This window comes from Microcaecilia unicolor, chromosome 2, assembly GCF_901765095.1.
Source record: "Microcaecilia unicolor chromosome 2, aMicUni1.1, whole genome shotgun sequence".
NCBI lineage: Eukaryota > Metazoa > Chordata > Amphibia > Gymnophiona > Siphonopidae > Microcaecilia > Microcaecilia unicolor.
In genome coordinates, this window is record NC_044032.1 from 128720547 (window position 1) to 128738754 (window position 18208).

Genomic DNA, 18208 nt, shown 5'->3' on the forward strand with positions numbered 1-18208 from the left:
AGAATTGAAGTGGTGCAAAGAAAAGCTACAAGGATGGTATGGGATTTGCGTTACAAGATGTATGAGGAGAGACTTGCGGACCTGAACATGTATACCCTGGAGGAAAGGAGGAACAGGGGTGATATGATACAGACGTTCAAATATTTGAAAGGTATTAATCCGCAAATGAACCTTTTCCGGAGATGGAAAGGCGGTAGAACGAGAGGGCATGAAATGAAATTGAAGGGGGGCAGACTCAAGAAGAATGTCAGGAAGTATTTTTTCACGGAGAGGGTGGTGGATGCTTGGAATGCCCTCCAACGAGAGGTGGTGGAGATGAAAACGGTAACGGAATTCAAACATGCGTGGGATAAACATAAAGGAATCCTGTGCAGAAGGAAGGGATCCTCAGGAGCTTAGCCTAGAATGGGTGGCAGAGCTGGTGGTTGGGAGGCAGGGCTAGTGCTGGGCAGACTTATACGGTCTGTGCCGGGGCTGGTGGTTGGGCGGCGGGGATAGTGCTGGGCAGACTTATACGGTCTGTGCCAGAGCCGGTGGTGGGAGGCAGGGATAGTGCTGGGCAGACTTATACGGTCTGTGCCAGAGCTGGTAGTGGGAGGCGGGACTAGTGCTGGGCAGACTTATACGGTCTGTGCCGGGGCTGGTGGTTGGGCGGCGGGGATAGTGCTAGGCAGACTTATACGGTCTGTGCCAGAGCCGGTGGTGGAAGGCAGGGATAGTGCTGGGCAGACTTATAGGGTCTGTGCCAGAGCTGGTGGTTGGGAGGCGGGGTTGGGGGTTGGGAGGCGGGGATAGGGCTGGCCAGACTTATACGGTCTGTGCACTGAAGAGGACAGTACAAATAAAAAAGTAGCACATATGAATTTATCTTCTTGGGCAGACTGGATGGACCGTGCAGGTCTTTTTCTGCCGTCATCTACTATGTTACTATGTAAGTGCCCAAATATAAGCATAAATACAATAATTTAGGTAAATTTGGAAACAGGCAAATTGAATCCTAGTAGTAGGAACATGATACAGTGTCAAAAATATACACATTAACACAGCACCATAGAACACTCATATAATATAAACATTAGCACAGTGGATACACCATAATAGGTAGAATGGGGGAGCATTAATATAACAGAGCTAAGATACTAATGTCAGTACAATTTAAATTAAACCTCTTAATAGACAGCATATTAGAAAGATAAACAGTATCAACACAATACCAATGACATACCTTAATAGGCATATGTCACCCAACACTAAAAACTCAATTATCAGAATACCATACCATATATAAGACTTCTGGACCTCAATAGTAACTTTTTTCACACAGACCACACAATCCACAGTTTGCCTGCTTCCTCATCGGTCACTGTTAACAAAAGAACATAAGAGTAACCAAACTGGGTCAGACCAATGGTCCATCTAGCCCAGTATCCTGTTTTCCAATCGGTGGCCAAGCCAGGTCACAAGTACTTGGCCAAAACCCAAATCGTAGCAACTACAAATTCCAGGGCAAGCAGTTGCTTCCCATGTCCATCTCAATAGCAGACTATGGACTTTTCCTCCAGGAATTTGTCCAAACCTTTTTTAAACCCAGATACACTAACCACTGTTACCATATCTTCCGAGTTCCAGAGCTTAACTATTCGTTGAGTGAAAAAAAATGTCCTATTTGTTTTAAAAGTATTTCCATATAAAACTTCAAGTGTCCCCTAGTCTTTGTAGTTTTGGAACGAGTAAAAAATCGATTTACTTCTACTTGTTCTACACCACTCAGGATTTTGTAGGCCTCAATCATATCTCCCCTCACCTGTCTCTTTTCAAAGCTGAAGAGTCCTAACCTCTTTAGCCTTTCCTCATATGAGAGGAGTTCCATCCCCTTTATCATTTTGGTAACTCTTCTTTGAACCTTTTCTAATTTCACTATATATTTTTTGAGATACGGTGACCAGAACTGAACAATACTCAAGGTGTGGTCTCATCATGAAGCGAAACAAAGGCATTATAGTATTTTCAGTCTTATTCACCATCCCTTTCCTAATAATGTCTAACATCCTGTTTGCATTTTTTCCTCTACCGCACACTGGGCAGAAGATTTCAGTGTATTATCTACAACAACACCCAGATCTTTTTCTTGAGTGTTGACCCCCAAGGTGGACCCTAGCATCAGGTAACTATGATTTGGATTATTCTTTCCAATGTGCATCATCTTGCATTTGTCCACATTAAACTTCATCTGCCATTTGGATGCCCAGTCTTCCAATTTCCTAAGGTCTTCCTGCAACATTTCACAGTCCGCATGTGTTTTAACAATCTTGAACAGTTTTGTGTTATCTGCAAACTTAATCACCTCTCTCATCATCTGATTTCCATATCATTTATAAATATGTTAAATAGGTCCCAGTACAGATCCCTGCAGCACTCCATATGGGTATATGGCGTGGAAATTGAGACTCCGCTGCGGACAATAAATTGTCCTGAAGATGTGATTGGAACCAGTTGTAGACAGTGTCTGAGATGTCTATATCTCATAATCGTTGGGGTCTCCCAGCTTTTTATTAAAGTACTTTTCATAACAGAATAGAGGGGGAATGTAAAACCCTCTCTAGGTGGAACTTCTGTGCATACTCAGAAAGTCTTAGGTCTTTGAGTAAGCTGGTTCTGAGTCAATGATTGCTGAGGTCACCCACTTGTTGCTTAATTCATTCTGTTTGCTCACAGAGAACCCAAAAAATAATCCTCTCTATCCAAGTTGTCCCTTCAGGAGTGATCTGCTCTTGTAAAGGGTTAGTTTTTATAGTTGGTTTGCAATGACGGGTGTGAAGGAGCAGAAGCAACCAAAAGAGAGGACTTAAAGACATTATCTCCTTAAAACAGTTTTTCAAATGGCATACAGCACAGATATGGAAAAGATACTTACCTGTAACAGGTATTCTCAGAGGACAGCAGGCTTTATATTCTCACAAGTGGGTGACGCCGACTTACATTGCCTGATCCTGGAATCATAAATAGCAAAACTAGAGCTTTGTGGAGCGAAAGACACGCTCCACCGAACATGTGCGAGTGCCTTCCTGCCTGCCTCTACAACACGGTCTCCTCAGTTTTATACTACATCAAAAAAGTAAAAATAAAAAAGAAGACAACTCCAAGAGGAGGTAAGAGGGATTGTGAGAATTTAAAGCCTGCTGTCCTCGGAGAATACCTGCTACAGGTAAGTATCTTTGTTTTCTCCGAGGACAAGCAGGCTTATAGATTCTCACAAGTGGGGAATCCCTCGCATCCAGGCTCACCAAAAACAATAAACAGTGGTCAAATGGGCCTTGCAATAGCGAGGAAATAGCAGAGATTAACCTGAAACTATATACAATCTGAATGAGAGTGCAGCCTGGAACAGAATGAAATGGGCCTAGGAAGGTGAAGTTGGATTCTAGACCCCAAACAGATTCTGCAACACTGTCTGCCCAAACCAACTGGCATGTCAGGTATCCTGTTCAAGGCAGTAGTGTGATGTGAATGGGTGGACTAAAGACCTCATCGCGGCCAGCATTTCTTTAATGGAGGCTGATCTCGTGGGCTATTGACGCAGCCATGGCTCTTACATTGTGAACCATGAAATGACCTTCTAGGGCCAGCCCAGTCTGGCATAAGTGAAGGAAATGCAATCTGCCAGCCAATTAGAAATGTGTTTCCTGATTGCGACCCCCATCCTGTTGGGATCAAAAGAAATAAAAAGTTGGGTGGCCTGTCTATGGGGCCCGGTCCTTTCCATATAGTAGGCCAATGCTCTCTTGCAATCCAAGGTGTGCAAGATGCTTTTGCCAGAATGCGCATGAGGTCGGGGAAAGAATGTTGACAAGACAATCGACTGGTTCAGATGGAACTCCCGACATCACTTTCAGCAGGAACTTAGGGTGTGTGTGGAGGACTACTCTGTTGTGATGAAACTTAGTATAAGGTGCATCCATCACTAAGGCCCGAAGCTCACTGACCCTACAAGCTGAAGTAACAGCCACCAAGAAAAGTCAAGTTTTTTAGATGGCAGGAATTCAGTGGCTCAAAAGGAGCTTTCATTAGCTGGGTGAGAACGACATTGAGATCCCATGACACGGGTAGAGGTTTGACAGGGGGCTTTGACAAAAGAAAACCTCTCATGAAGTGAAAAACTAGAGGCTGTCCAGAGATGGGCTTACTTTCTACAGGTTGATGATAAGCACTAATTGCACTAAGGTGAACCGTTACGGAGTTGGTCTTGAGACCAGACTCAGATAGGTGTAGAAGGTATTCAAGCAGGGGCTGTGTAGGGCAAGCAAGGGGATCTAGGGCATTACTCTCACACCAGATGGCAAACATCCTCCACTTGAAAGAATAGCATTTCTTAGTGGAGTCTTTCCTGGAAGCCAGCAAGACCAGGGCGACACCCTCTGAAAGATCCAAGGAAGCCAATTTTAGGCTCTCAACATCCAAGCTGCGAGAGCCAGAGACCGGAGGTTGGGATGTAGAAGAGACCCCTCGTTCTGCATGATGAGGATTGGAAAACACTCCAATCACCACAGATCTTCTGAGGATAACTTCAGGAGAAGAGGGAACCATAATGCCGCGGCCAGTACAGCAAGATCAGATTCATGGTTCTGCTTTCTTGCTTGAGGTTTAACAAAGCCTTCCCCATTAGAGGCATGGCCGTCTTTTTGATACCCACCTTTTTGATGCTGCTTTTAACTCCTAACCCTAATTCACTTGTTAAGAACCTTTATTTTATCATCCCCACTTTAATATTCCCTTATCTCATGTTTGTACTGTTTGTCTGTCCTAATTAGATTGTAAGCTCTGTCGGGCAGGGACTGTCTCTTCATGTTCAAGTGTACAGCGCTGCGTATGTCTAGTTGCGCTTTAGAAATAAGTAGTAGGAGGAGGAAGGCACCTGATGCTAGTCTGTCATGGGCCTGAATCCTGGAACAGAACTGAGGGACCTTGTGGTTGATCTGAGTGGCAAAAAGATCTACCAAGGGGGTGCCCCACACTCGGAAGATCTTGCGGGCAATGCCCATATTGAGAGACCACTTGTTTGGTTGCATTATCCTGCTCAGTCTGTCGACCAGGGTACTGTTTGTGCCTGCCAGATAAGTGGCTCGAAGGAACATGCCATGGTGGCGAGCCCAATGCTACATCCGGATGGCCTCCTGACACAGAGGGCGTGATTCGGTGTCCCCCTGCTTGTTGGTGTAACACATTACAACCTGAATGTCTGTTTGGATGAGCAGAATTTGATGGGATAACTGATCTCTGAAAGCCATTAGAGCGTTCCAGATCACTGAGAGCTCCAGGAGATTGATCTGAAGACTTGTTTCCTGGGTGTACCAAACACCTTGGGTGTGAAGCCCATCTACATGAGCCCCCCCCCCCAATCTCAGGAGAGATGCATCAGTCACTAGCACCTTTTATGGCTGAGGAATTTGGAATGGAAGTCCCAGAATCAAATTAGATCAAATGGTCCACCACTGAAGGGAGCACACAACCTCTGGGGACACTTGGATGACATCTTCCAGGCTCCCCGTGGCTTGATACCACTAAGAAGCTAGGGTCCATTCAGCTGATCTCATATGAAGATGTGTCATGGGTGTAACATACACTGTAGGAGCCATGTGGTCCAACAATCTCAACATCTGCCAAGTTGAAACCTGCTGAGAGGCTCGAACAGTGGAAGCGAGTGCGACAAGAGTGACCTCTCTCATCTCCGGAAGGAAGCCTCGAACCTTCTGAGTATCAAGCAGGGCTTCTATGAACTCCAATTGTTGGACAGGGCGAAGATGGGATTTGGGATAGTTTAAAACGAACCCCAGTAGCTTGAGCACCTGAATAGTCATCCACATGGACTCCTGAACATCATCTGAAGAGGTGCTCTTTACCAGCCAATTGTTGAGATATGGGAACACATGGACTCCCAGTCTGCACAGCGATGCTGCAACTACCACTAGACATTTAGTGAAGACCCTGGGAGCTGACACGAGGCCAAAAGGCAACACACAGTACTGAAAGTGATGTGTTCCCAGCTGAAATTGTAGATACTTCTGGTGGACTGGAAGTAACGGGATGTGAGCATATGCATCCTTTAAGTCCAGAAAGCATAGCCAGTCATTTTTCTGAATCATTGGGAGAAGGGTGCCCAGGGAAACTATCCCGAACTTTTCTCAGACTAGGAATTTGTTCAGGGCCTTTAGGTCTAAGAAGGGACACATGCCCCCTGTTTTCTTTTGCACAAGAAGTAATTGAAAATAACAAGAAACAGCATAAGGAGTGTCAAAGCAAATGCAAGGCACAGATTAAGAAGGCCAAGAGGGAGTATGAAAAAAAGATAGCATTAGAGGCAAAAAAACATAGTAAAAATTTTTTTCGGTATATTAAAAGCAGGAAGCCGGCAAAAGAATCGGTTGGGCCGCTGGATGACCGAGGGGTAAAAGGGGCGATCAAGGAAGACAAAGACGTAGCGGAGAGACTGAACGAATTCTTTGCTTCGGTCTTCACCGAGGAAGATTTGGGTGGGATACCGGTGTCGGAAATGGTATTTCAAGCGGACGAGTCGGAGAAACTTACTGACTTCACGGTAAACCTGGAGGACGTAATGGGGCAGTTCGGCAAACTGAAGAGTAGCAAATCTCCTGGACCGGATGGTATTCATCCTAGAGTACTGATAGAACTGAAAAACGAGCTTGCGGAGCTACTGCTAGTGATATGCAACTTATCCTTAAAATCGAGCGTGGTACCGGAAGATTGGAGGGTGGCCAATGTAACGCCCATTTTTAAAAAAGGCTCCAGGGGAGATCCGGGAAATTATAGACCGGTGAGTCTGACGTCGGTGCCTGGGAAAATGGTAGAGGCTATTATTAAAAACAAAATTACAGAGCACATCCGAGAACATGGATTACTGAGACCAAGTCAGCATGGCTTTTGTGTGGGGAAATCTTGCCTGACCAATTTACTTCAATTCTTTGAAGGAGTGAACAAACATGTGGACAAAGGGGAGTCGGTTGATATTGTGTATCTGGATTTTCAAAAGGCGTTTGACAAGGTACCTCATGAAAGGCTACAGAGGAAATTGGAGGGTCATGGGATAGGAGGAAATGTCCTATTGTGGATTAAAAACTGGTTGAAAGATAGGAAACAGAGAGTGGGGTTAAATGGGCAGTATTCACAATGGAGAAGGGTAGTTAGTGGGGTTCCTCAGGGGTCCGTGCTAGGACCGCTGCTTTTTAATATATTTATAAATGATCTAGAGATGGGAGTAACTAGCGAGGTAATTAAATTTGCTGATGACACAAAGTTATTCAAAGTCGTTAAATCACGACAGGATTGTGAAAAATTACAAGAGGACCTTACGAGACTGGGAGACTGGGCGGCTAAATGGCAGATGATGTTTAATGTGAGCAAGTGCAAGGTGATGCATGTGGGAAAAAAGAACCCGAATTATAGCTACGTCATGCAAGGTTCCACGTTAGGAGTTACGGACCAAGAAAGGGATCTGGGTGTCGTCGTCGATAACACACTGAAACCTTCTGCTCAGTGTGCTGCTGCGGCTAAGAAAGCGAATAGAATGTTGGGTATTATTAGGAAAGGTATGGAAAACAGGTGTGAGGATGTTATAATGCCGTTGTATCGCTCCATGGTGCGACCGCACCTTGAGTATTGTGTTCAATTCTGGTCGCCGCATCTCAAGAAAGATATAGTAGAATTGGAAAAGGTGCAGCGAAGGGCGACTAAAATGATAGCGGGGATGGGACGACTTCCCTATGAAGAAAGACTAAGGAGGCTAGGGCTATACAGCTTGGAGAAGAGACGGCTGAGGGGAGACATGATAGAGGTATATAAAATAATGAGTGGAGTGGAACAGGTGGATGTGAAGCGTCTGTTCATGCTTTCCAAAAATACTAGGACTAGGGGGCATGCGATGAAACTACAGTGTAGTAAATTTAAAACAAATCGGAGAAAATTTTTCTTCACCCAACGTGTAATTAAACTCTGGAATTCGTTGCCGGAGAAAGTGGTGAAGGCGGTTAGCTTAGCAGAGTTTAAAAAGGGGTTGGACGGTTTCCTAAAGGACAAGTCCATAAACCGCTACTAAACGGACTTGGAAAAATCCAAAATTCCAGGAATAACATGTATAGAATGTTTGTACATTTGGGAAGCTTGCCAGGTGCCCTTGGCCTGGATTGGCCGCTGTCGTGGACAGGATGCTGGGCTCGATGGACCCTTGGTCTTTTCCCAGTATGGCATTACTTATGTACTTATGTACTTATATCCCTGCCCTTCCTCCTGTGGTGGAACGGGCTCAACTGCATGGGCCTTCAGAAGGGCTGAGAGTTCCTCTGCAAGTACCTGCCTGTGCTGAAAGCTGAACGAATGTGCCCTCGGTGGGCAATTTAGAGGTTTTAGATACCAAATGAGTGCAAATCTGAGATGGACTATTTGAAGAACCCACTGGTTGGAGGTTATAATGGGCCACCTTTCGTGGAAAAACTTCTGTCTCACACCGACTGGCAAGTCATCCGGGACATACACAATTAGTGGGGCAATGGTTGGGCCTGAGACACCAAGAATGGTTACCTTTCCCAGAGATTGTCTGACTGCACTGGGTACAGTGCTTAAAGCCACTGGAAGCCTTCATGGACATGGAAGGAAAAACTTCCTCGGCTAAATTAAATGAAGCAACGGTGCCTGAAAAAGGGGAAAGGCATAGCAAAAATGAAGGGAAAAACCCCAGCCGAAGTCAAGGCCTAAAAGTGGCTGAATGACAACAAACAAGAAAGGAAACTTAAAACTGGGCAAAATAAACTAGAAACTAAAGGAAATATTTAAAAAGGGGGTTCCACAAATGGGAACACAAAAAACCCCCGAAAAGAGCAAAAATGAGGAGATGGTTAAAAAAACAAAACAAAACCACCCTCTTCTCACCATGGTAGAAAAAGAACTGAGGAGACTGTGTTCTTGTGGCAGGTGGGAAGGCACTCACACATCCACGGTGGTGCATGTGTTGCACTCCACAAAGCTCTACTTATACTACTCATAAGTTCGGGACTAGGAAACAAGGGTCAGCGTCACTCACTTGTGAGAATCTATAAGCCTGCTCATCCTTGAAGAATAGGGCTTAGACTGCTTAATTAATGTTTCTAAACTGGGTTGGCATGGCCCATAACACACACTGATCTATAATAGCAAAATAATAAACGGTGAATTTGCACCATCTACTGGACAACACTATTATGAGGACAATTTAATTCTAAATTAGCTCATACCACAGGTATTCCTATCCCCTAAAACCTTATAGGCCATCATCTAGAAAGAGAGTAGATGTCAATATCCTGTCTATAAAATATCAGAGAAACAACCATTTTTATATTTCCCCCCACTCCTTTTCACATTTCTCACTCTAGACAGCATAATTGTGTAACACCACAAAACCATGCTAGATCCAGGGGGGCATCTTCTGAGTTGTTCCCTCAGTGTTACTCTTTACAGCTGACCCAAGCTGCCACAGTAGCAACAACTGCCTTAGTACCTGCCTCAGGATCAAGTGTATTACATCTATAATGTGCCCAACCCTGACCAGTCCCAAAACTACAGAACTATGGCCTGAGCTACAGAGTCCAACCTACACATTTGAGACAGCAATTTGGTTGGGATTAAAATAATACCATAAACCTATAAGCCTAAATACCACCTCAACACAAAAATGCCTATCTTCCAAGATTTTCCTCCTGAAAGCCCTATGATTTTTAAGAGTTCTAACATTAAGCCTAGAAAACCTACAGTAAATTGAATCACTGCCTCTCAGCATAAGTTCAAAGACGCCTGTTATGACTCATGTTATTCCATAAACAAGTATTTTATGAAAATGGATAGTACTACTAAGGTACTGGGAATAAGATCCTAATAAAATTTTCCACATTATCTTATAGTCATATTGATTCTATGCGTAAGAACAGTTAAACAAGTTTTGAAGACAAGCTAATTTTCAAAGAAAAAGCATAGGCATACTTTCACTGTAAAACTTACCATGAGTACAAGGAACCAAAGAATCTATGGAATTTTGTACAATATTCATATTTCTGACTGCATGGTAGGCAAAAAGTGGCTTCTGTAATGGGCAGGGCCCCTGGTCTCCCATGATTCCACTGCTGCAAAATTTGTCTCTTCCTGCAGAATGTACTGGTTTCAATCGTTACAGGGCACCAGGAACTGGATTTTGAGGGGCTGGACATCCCATAGTGTTGGTATATTCGAACTTCCTTCTCTATACGCTGATCATGCAGCAAGAAGGAAGAGGATAACTGCATGTTAGTCTATGTCCTTCTCTCTTACTGCCCTAGGTCTGACTGCTGATTTGAACCACCAAGGACACCAGCCAGCCCACAGTTCAAATAGGCAGTCAGACAGCAGAAGAAAATATGGCCCAATATGCATTCACTCTCCATGTCCTCTCACCATGTGATCATTGTGGGGGATTGGGACAGGAAAGACCATGAAAGACATAGCGAGGAGTAAGTTAGGTACGGAAAAAAGGGGCCTTGTAAGACAGAGAGGATGGGAAAAGAAAGGATGTGAATAGGAGAGGGGCTGGACAACTCCATCTCTTCTTTTCAGATACCTTGCCTTTCCCAAAATACCAAACCACTTTCTCCTCCCATCCTCCATACTCCCCTATGAACCCCAAACCTTCTTTTCTTTCTGCCGTGTTCTTTCAAGACCCCAGAATCTACCTTCCCTCTCCTCCCTCCTTTCCTATCACAATCTTTTCTCCTTCTCTTCCACCATTCTGCATCTGGTGACTGAGTAATTTCTTCTACAATGGGTTTCGGAAACACCAGGCCCCTGAACTTGGAATCTTCAACTTTTCTGGTATTTTATCTCCAATGTGCTACTAGTCAGCTCATGAAATGATGGTGTGTACTTTGCTGGTGGGCATGCACAGGGTTTGAGTGTAGACAGAGAACACATGCATTTGTATAGATTACACACTATTATAGTTTACACACATATCTGATAAACATTAGAACAGAATTTCACACCATCTTTAGGAGCACACAGCTTAACCTGTTTGTTAACCCTTGAAGCACTTGCAGATTGTGTTGCCTATTTTTGCACAACACATGCCGATTTATTGAAAATATTTGTCACTGTCACGGGGAATCTTCCCTCAAAGCCTGGTAAATCATCATTACACCAATACCAAAAGATCCCAACCACCCAGAAAACTGGGTTCTAACTACAGACCGGCGGCCTCCATCCCATTCTTTACTAAACTAATGGAAGGTACGGTGACTTCAGAGCTCAACCACTACCTGGACTTGTACAGTATCCTTCCAGCATCCCAATCCAGATTCTGTGCACTTTTCAGCACAGAAACAGTTTTATGTTCCTTGCTGGACCACATCTGACTACTGCTAAGTGATGGAAAAGGCGCACTCCTATTCCAATTTGACTTATCCTTAGTGTTCGACCTAGTGGACCACACCCTCTTACTAAGGAATCTCAAGGACATGGGGATCACAAGAAGGGTTCTAAAATGGTTCAAAGGTTTCCTGAAAAGTAGGTCATATAGGGTCAAACTGCACACGAACTTATCCTTTAACTGGCGCAATAGATGCAGGGTCCCACAGGGCTCCCCACTCTCCCTGGTACTATTTAATGTTTTCCTCTGATCCTCAAGCTCACAATTAGACAGCAATGGCTTCATCCATTATATCTACGTGGATAATATCTCAGTGTTAATCCCCATCCAATCAATCTTCAAAATTGACGTACCCATCAATGAATCACCCTGCTAGAAACATGGATGTATGATCACACACTAAAGCTCAACACTAGTAAAACCAAATTCTTATGTTTCAACTCAAAACCAGAACAAATCTCCAAGATGATTACCATCAACCAAGTCGACTTTACCCTTTCTACAATAATCAAACTTAAAGGCGTTCAAATTGATAGCGCACTTTCCCAGGAGGCACAAGTTAATGCCTTAACTAAAAAGTATTTCTTCCTAATTAGAAAACTCCATTTGGAACCACTTCGAAATCAACCACTTTGAACGATTGGTGCAGCACTGTTACTATCATCTATTGACTACTGTAAATCAATATACTTGGGCTGCACAAAAACTTTACTGAAGAGACTACAAACTATTCAAAACACGGTAATCAGATTAATCTTTGATCTATCAAAATTTGACAGCATCTCCCCTTTCTACATCAAACTACACTGGCTACCCATAGAGGCAAGAGTATCCTTCAAATTGGCATGCTTCCTTTTCAAAACACTAGAAGGACTGATCCCCAGCTACCTACTAGCTCACTTCTGCATCACAACCTCTGCAAGAACCAGAAGACAAGGAACTGCCAACTTTTTCACCTTCCCCTCGTCCAAGGGTAAGAAGAGACACATGCTCTTCGACAAATCTCTTGCCATCCAAGCAGCTAGACTCTGGAAAGACATTGCTGGAACGTTCTCCCCTTCACAATCATACCTCAGGTTTCGAAAAAAAGATTACAACTCTTTTATTTAAGATGCATGTGTTACATTAGAATCCCAATGAACCCCAAAGCAATCCACTGTAAATCTCAAGAGGAATGTTCTGATCTCTACAACCCTTTAAGATGTCCGCTTAGAACAGGTGTTAGCGGGATATAAGCCCTAATGTAATGTAATGTAATATACATGAGTCGGACAAATTTCTTTGCTAGCTTTTGTTACTCCTGAGGCAGATGTTTACAACTGAAACACAGATCTGTGTCAAGTATGGAAATATTTTTGTGTACCCCGCAAACTCCTTTTTTAAGTAATAGAAATCAGGCAATCTTTTTATGTATTTTGTTCATTTTAGAACATTTTGCCATCATTGATTTTATTGTCTACTAATAAACACAATTTTATGTATGTTAACTCACCTCTGTAGTTGGCTGGAATTTAACTGGTCCCTTCCTAAGACTGTTCTTTTGATTTGTATATATTCATAGGGGTTGTTTCTCCTTTCCTTTTTTTGCTTTCTCTTGTAATGTTCACACCTGCCACTTACACAACTATGTATCTATTTGTCTTTATAAAACAGGCCTCACATAGGTGCCTTAAATGGTATTTTAAATAGGTGACCCCTGTATAAAATGACCCTCCACATATGCAATTTAACCCAGAAAATGTGTGTGTCCCATATAGCAGGTGGACATGCAAGCACATCATTTTCCTGAGTTAATTTTCAAAGTGAAAGTACACACATACTTTCACTTTGAAAATCAAGCGAAGCCTGAACAGTAGAGCCAGAGGTGCCAAAAGGCTGCAGCGCTTATGTGTGTTGGGAAAATAGCTGGTATTTTTGGCCCTTAGTTTTGCTTAGGTCGATCAACTGCTCAGCATTTATAATTATTTAGGTTACTATCAGATGTAAATATTTTTCTTCTCACTTTATCTTAAGTGGGTTTTCACATTTCAATGTCCCAAACTGTTAAGGTGTGGATTTTAACAACAAAACACTTACGTTCATAGTGACCCTTTGAAAATGCCATATCCATCAAAATATTGAATGACGTACAATCTGAAAAGAAGCCTTTCAGTTCCTGGAAGATGACAGAACAGTAAGTCAGATAAATTATTTTGATGTATTTGACCACATGTATCCTAAACAGATCTCCCAAGTTGCAATATGCTGTAATACTACAGAATTATACAAGCAGCTGTCTCCAGGGTGTATGGTCCGGTAAGAAAATGTCTGGCACATGGGCACCATCAAAATCTCCAAAGATAAAGACAAAAACAGAACGCTCTTGTTACTATCCAATTCTAGATTTTTGTAAACTGAGGCTCGGTTTACTGAAGCTTTTCTCACATGGTTTATACATTGTTTTTAAATTAAGTAAATACATGTCTGTATCTAAGGAGAAAAAAGTCTAGTAAATCATACCCAAGGTGACTTGCTCAATGTCAGACAGCGAGTAAGAAGTAGAAGAGATGTCTCCTTGTGTCTCTAGTGCTGATTTATCTTTCCAATTTCTAGTCATTAAAGTAGTTTAAATAATGAGGTGACTCATAGGTATAGCTTCACATATACAATCTTTGAATTGTATATCTGCAAAGAATACAAGGTAAAATATATTTATTAACTGTTAGTAAAATGATCCTCCCACAACTGTTAGTGCTTGGATTTCTTGCTTAGTTAACATAAATGGAGGAGATGTCTAATGGGTTGAGCAATGGACCAAGACCAGGGCCGTGCCGATGCGGTAAGCGAGGTAAGCGCCGCAGGGGGGCGCCGCCGCGGTGCTTACCCTCGCCCCGGCGCCCCAGCCCAATCGTGGACTTCCCTGCTGCCCTCACAAGCGTAGCACTTTTGCGAGGCAGCTCGGGCTCTCCCTCCTTCCTTCCTTGGTTCCCGCTCTGGCTCCCCGATCAGCAGCCCCCCCCCCCGCCCCGCGTGTTTTAACCTTTACGCGATGTCAATCAATGAAGAACGCACAACAGATTCGTTTCCAGCTTCTCTCTTCACACAGTGTCCCGCCTTCAGCGTCAGCGATGATGCATTTCCTGTTCCCGCGAGGGCGGGACACTGTGTGAAGAGAGAAGCTGGAAGCGAGTCTGTTGTACGTTCTTCATTGATTGACATCGCTGCCACGTCGGAGAGTAAAGGTTAAAACACGCGGGGGGGGGGGGGGGGGGGGGGCTGCTGATCGGGGAGCCAGAGCGGGAACCAAGGAAGGAAGGAGGAAGAGCCAGAGCTGCCTCGCAAAAACGCTGCAGCCTGCCACATGTAGGGGGGAGGGCAGGGGAGAGGAGAATTGTTGGCCATGTATGGATGCAGGGCAGGGAGAGAGAAGAAATCACTGGACAGGAGGGGAGAGGGCAGAGCAGGGGACATAATTGCTGACATGGATGGAGGGGAGGGCAGGGAAGAGAGGAGAATTGCTGGGCATAGATCGAGGGGACAGGGGAGAGGGGAAATTATCTGGAGATAGATGGAGGAGAGGGCAGGGGAGAATGGAGAGTTCCTGGACATGGATGGATGGAGGGGAGGGCAAGGGAGAGAGGAGAATTCTGGACATGGATGATGGGAGATGGGAAGATGGGATCTGGAGATGGGAAGGTGGTAGAACAAGAGGACATGAAATGAGATTGAAGGGGGGCAGACTCAAAAAAGATGTCAGGAAGTATTTTTTCACGGAGAGGGTGGTGGATGCTTGGAATGCCCTCCCGTGGGAGGTGGTGGAGATTAAAACGGTAACGGAATTCAAACATGCGTGGGATATGCATAAAGGAATCCTGTGCAGAAGGAATGGATCCTCAGAAACTTAGCCGAAATTGGGTGGCGGAGCAGGTGGGGGGAAGAGGGGTTGGTGGTTGGGAGGCTAGGATAGGGGAGGGCAGACTTATACGGTCTGTACCAGAGCCGGTGATGGGAGACGGGACTGGTGGTTGGGAGGCGGGAAATACTGCTGGGCAGACTTATACGGTCTGTGCCCTGAAAAAGACAGGTACAAATTCAAGATAAACTCATATCTTGGGCAGACTAGATGGACCATGCAGGTCTTTTTCTGCCGTCATCTACTATGTTACTATGGATGGATGAATGGGGACAGGGGAGAGAGGAAATTTTCTGGAGACGGATAGAGGAGAGGGCAGGGGAGAACGGAGAGTTCCTGGACATGGATGGATGGATGGATGGAGGGGAGGGCAAGGGAGAGAGGAGAATTCTGGACATGGATGGATGAATGGGGACAGGGGAGAGAGGAAATTTGCAGGATATGAGTGGATGGATGGAGAAGAGGGAAGGGGAGAATGGAGAGTTGTTGGACATGGATGGATGGTGGGGAGGGACGTCAGGAAGGAGATGCACATGGATGGAGGGGAGGGAAGAGAGGAGAAATGCTGGACATGGATGGAGTGGAGGGCAGGGAAGAGAGGAGAAATGTTGGACAAGGATGGGGGGGAAGGAAAGATAAAGGAAGGAGATGCACACGGATGGAGTGGAAGGGAGAGAGGAGAAATGCTGGACATGGATGGAGGGGAGGGAAGACAAAGGTTCTAGATGCACATGGATGGAGGGGAGGGGAGTGAGGAGAAATGCTTTATATGGATGGAGGGGAAATTGCTGAATTTAAAGGCTGGATTGGAACACTTTGAGGGCAGATGTTGAAACTGGAGAAAGGATAGGGTGGTAGACAGGACGCATAAGGACACAGAAAGATGGTGGACATGGTGAGAGAAAAAAATATCAAATGGAAAGAAGACACTGGGACCAAAGCTAATAGAAAAACTAAATGCTCTGACAGCAAAGGTAGAAAACATTTTTTATTCAAAATTTATTAATTGGAATATGTCAGCTTTTGGAAATGTACATCTGTGATATTTTGCATGTAAGTTTCAATGTTTCTAGTATTGCTGCATGCTGAGTCTGACTTCTTGTATTTTGCCTTCATATCTGTTAAGCCATGTGTTTTTCATGTGTGTTCAAGATGCAGTATTCTGCTAGCGTGAAGTATTTGCAGCCCTTTTTGTTTTATTTTGGTTTCACTAGGTTGTGTACTGGTGTTTTAGAGCCCGGTGTAATTATAGTGCTGCCTTTCCACACATAAAGGTTGTAGCTCGTCCTGTCCTTGGAATTAGTGCTGTTATGGTTTGGTAAGGCTATGAGTGTGTTTTGCACAAGTTTGTATATAGTGTTTTGCAGTGGAGAGATTGTGTGTTGGCCTTACTGAGGTGGCACCAAAACACCAGAAAGGGTGTACAGCGTAAATCATGACACACTACCTCTTGAAGGATCTACATATGGTCGTTAATAAAAGGAGCTCATTGTGAACACTAGCCACCCTAAAAGGGTGTTTTTTGGCTCTACACGTATCATGATATTATGATCCCTTGTTTCATATTGTTGACGGTCTGCATGTTCCATATGGTGGTATATTGGTGTATTAGGGTCTTCCCAGTGTAATATTTATGGTACAGTAAGGTTCTGAGTGTGTTTTTGCACAAAGTTGTGCATAGTGTTTTGCAGTTGAGCGATTGTGTTTAGTATATGCTTTGAGCAACCACTTTATTCTTTGACATATGATACATATCTAATATCTAAATTTAATAAAAGGTATTAACTGTGACTTTTATTTTTACTTATTTTTTTTCTGTGTGTTGTCAAACACTTATAGAGGTAAGCTCCGCCCCTGGCCCACCCCTAACCCCGCCCCCTTTAGCCTCCCCAAACAGTTGGGCCACCGACCGCCTATGGCAGGCACGGATGGGAGGGCAGAGAGGCATGGATGGGAGGGCAGCAGCAGGGCCCAGGGAGAGGACAAATTGCTGGAAGGGGAGGGGAGAGAGGAGGATTGCTAGCTATGGATGCAGCAGGGAAGGGCAGAGAGGAACAAGGATGGACATGGGGGCCCAGGGAGAGTACAATTTGCTGGAGGGGAGGGGAGAGAGGAGGATTGCTGGCTATGGATGGAGGAGGGAAGGGCAGAGAGGGACAAGGATGGACATGGGGGCCCAGGGAGAGGACAAATTGCTGGAAATGGAGGGGAGGGGAGAGAGGAGGATTGCTGGCTATGGATGGAGGAGGGAAGGGCAGAGAGGGACAAGAATGGACATGGATGGGAGGGCAGGACCCAGGGAGAGAGAAGAAATTGCTGGAAATGGATATAGAGCAAGAAATGAAGAAGAAAGGAGGAAAGTAAAGAAATAAATGGAAAGGAAGCCCTGGAAATGGAGTTAAGAGGACAGATAGCAGCAGACTCAGATACTGGGCCAGCATGATCGGAAAAAGAAAGTCACCAGACAACAAAGGTAGAAAAAAATAATTTTATTTTCATTTTAGCGTTTGGAATATGTCCACTTTGAGAATTTACATCTGCTATCTTATTTTGCAATGTATAGCAATTTGTTTCTAAGAATATTGCTGACAATTCCTGTCAGTGTGGCAAGTGGTGAGCAATCATTTTCACCGGGGGGGGGGGGGGGGGGGGGGGGCGTGATCATTTTCGCAGGGGGGGGGGGGCGCCAACTGATAGTCTGCAGGGGGGGCGCCAGAGACCCTAGGCACGGCCCTGACCAACACCCAGGGAAGCCTGGTTCAAATCCCATGGCAGCTCCTTTTGATCTTGGGCAAGTCACTTAGCCCTCCATTGTCTCATGAAAAACTCAGATTATGAGCCCTCCAAGAATAGAAAAATATCTACTGTACCTGAATGTACAC

General features: G+C 44.5%; 1 protein-coding gene across 1 annotated transcript in view; it reads right to left on the reverse strand.

The window, feature by feature from the left end:
• Nucleotides 1-18208, reverse strand: part of LOC115463094 (pentatricopeptide repeat-containing protein 2, mitochondrial-like) — a 66585-nt gene that overhangs the window by 24794 nt on the left and 23583 nt on the right. The window contains exon 5 of the mRNA XM_030193302.1: nucleotides 13511-13589. Coding sequence (XP_030049162.1) covers nucleotides 13511-13589 — 79 coding nt within the window. The remainder of the gene's footprint in view (nucleotides 1-13510; nucleotides 13590-18208) is intronic.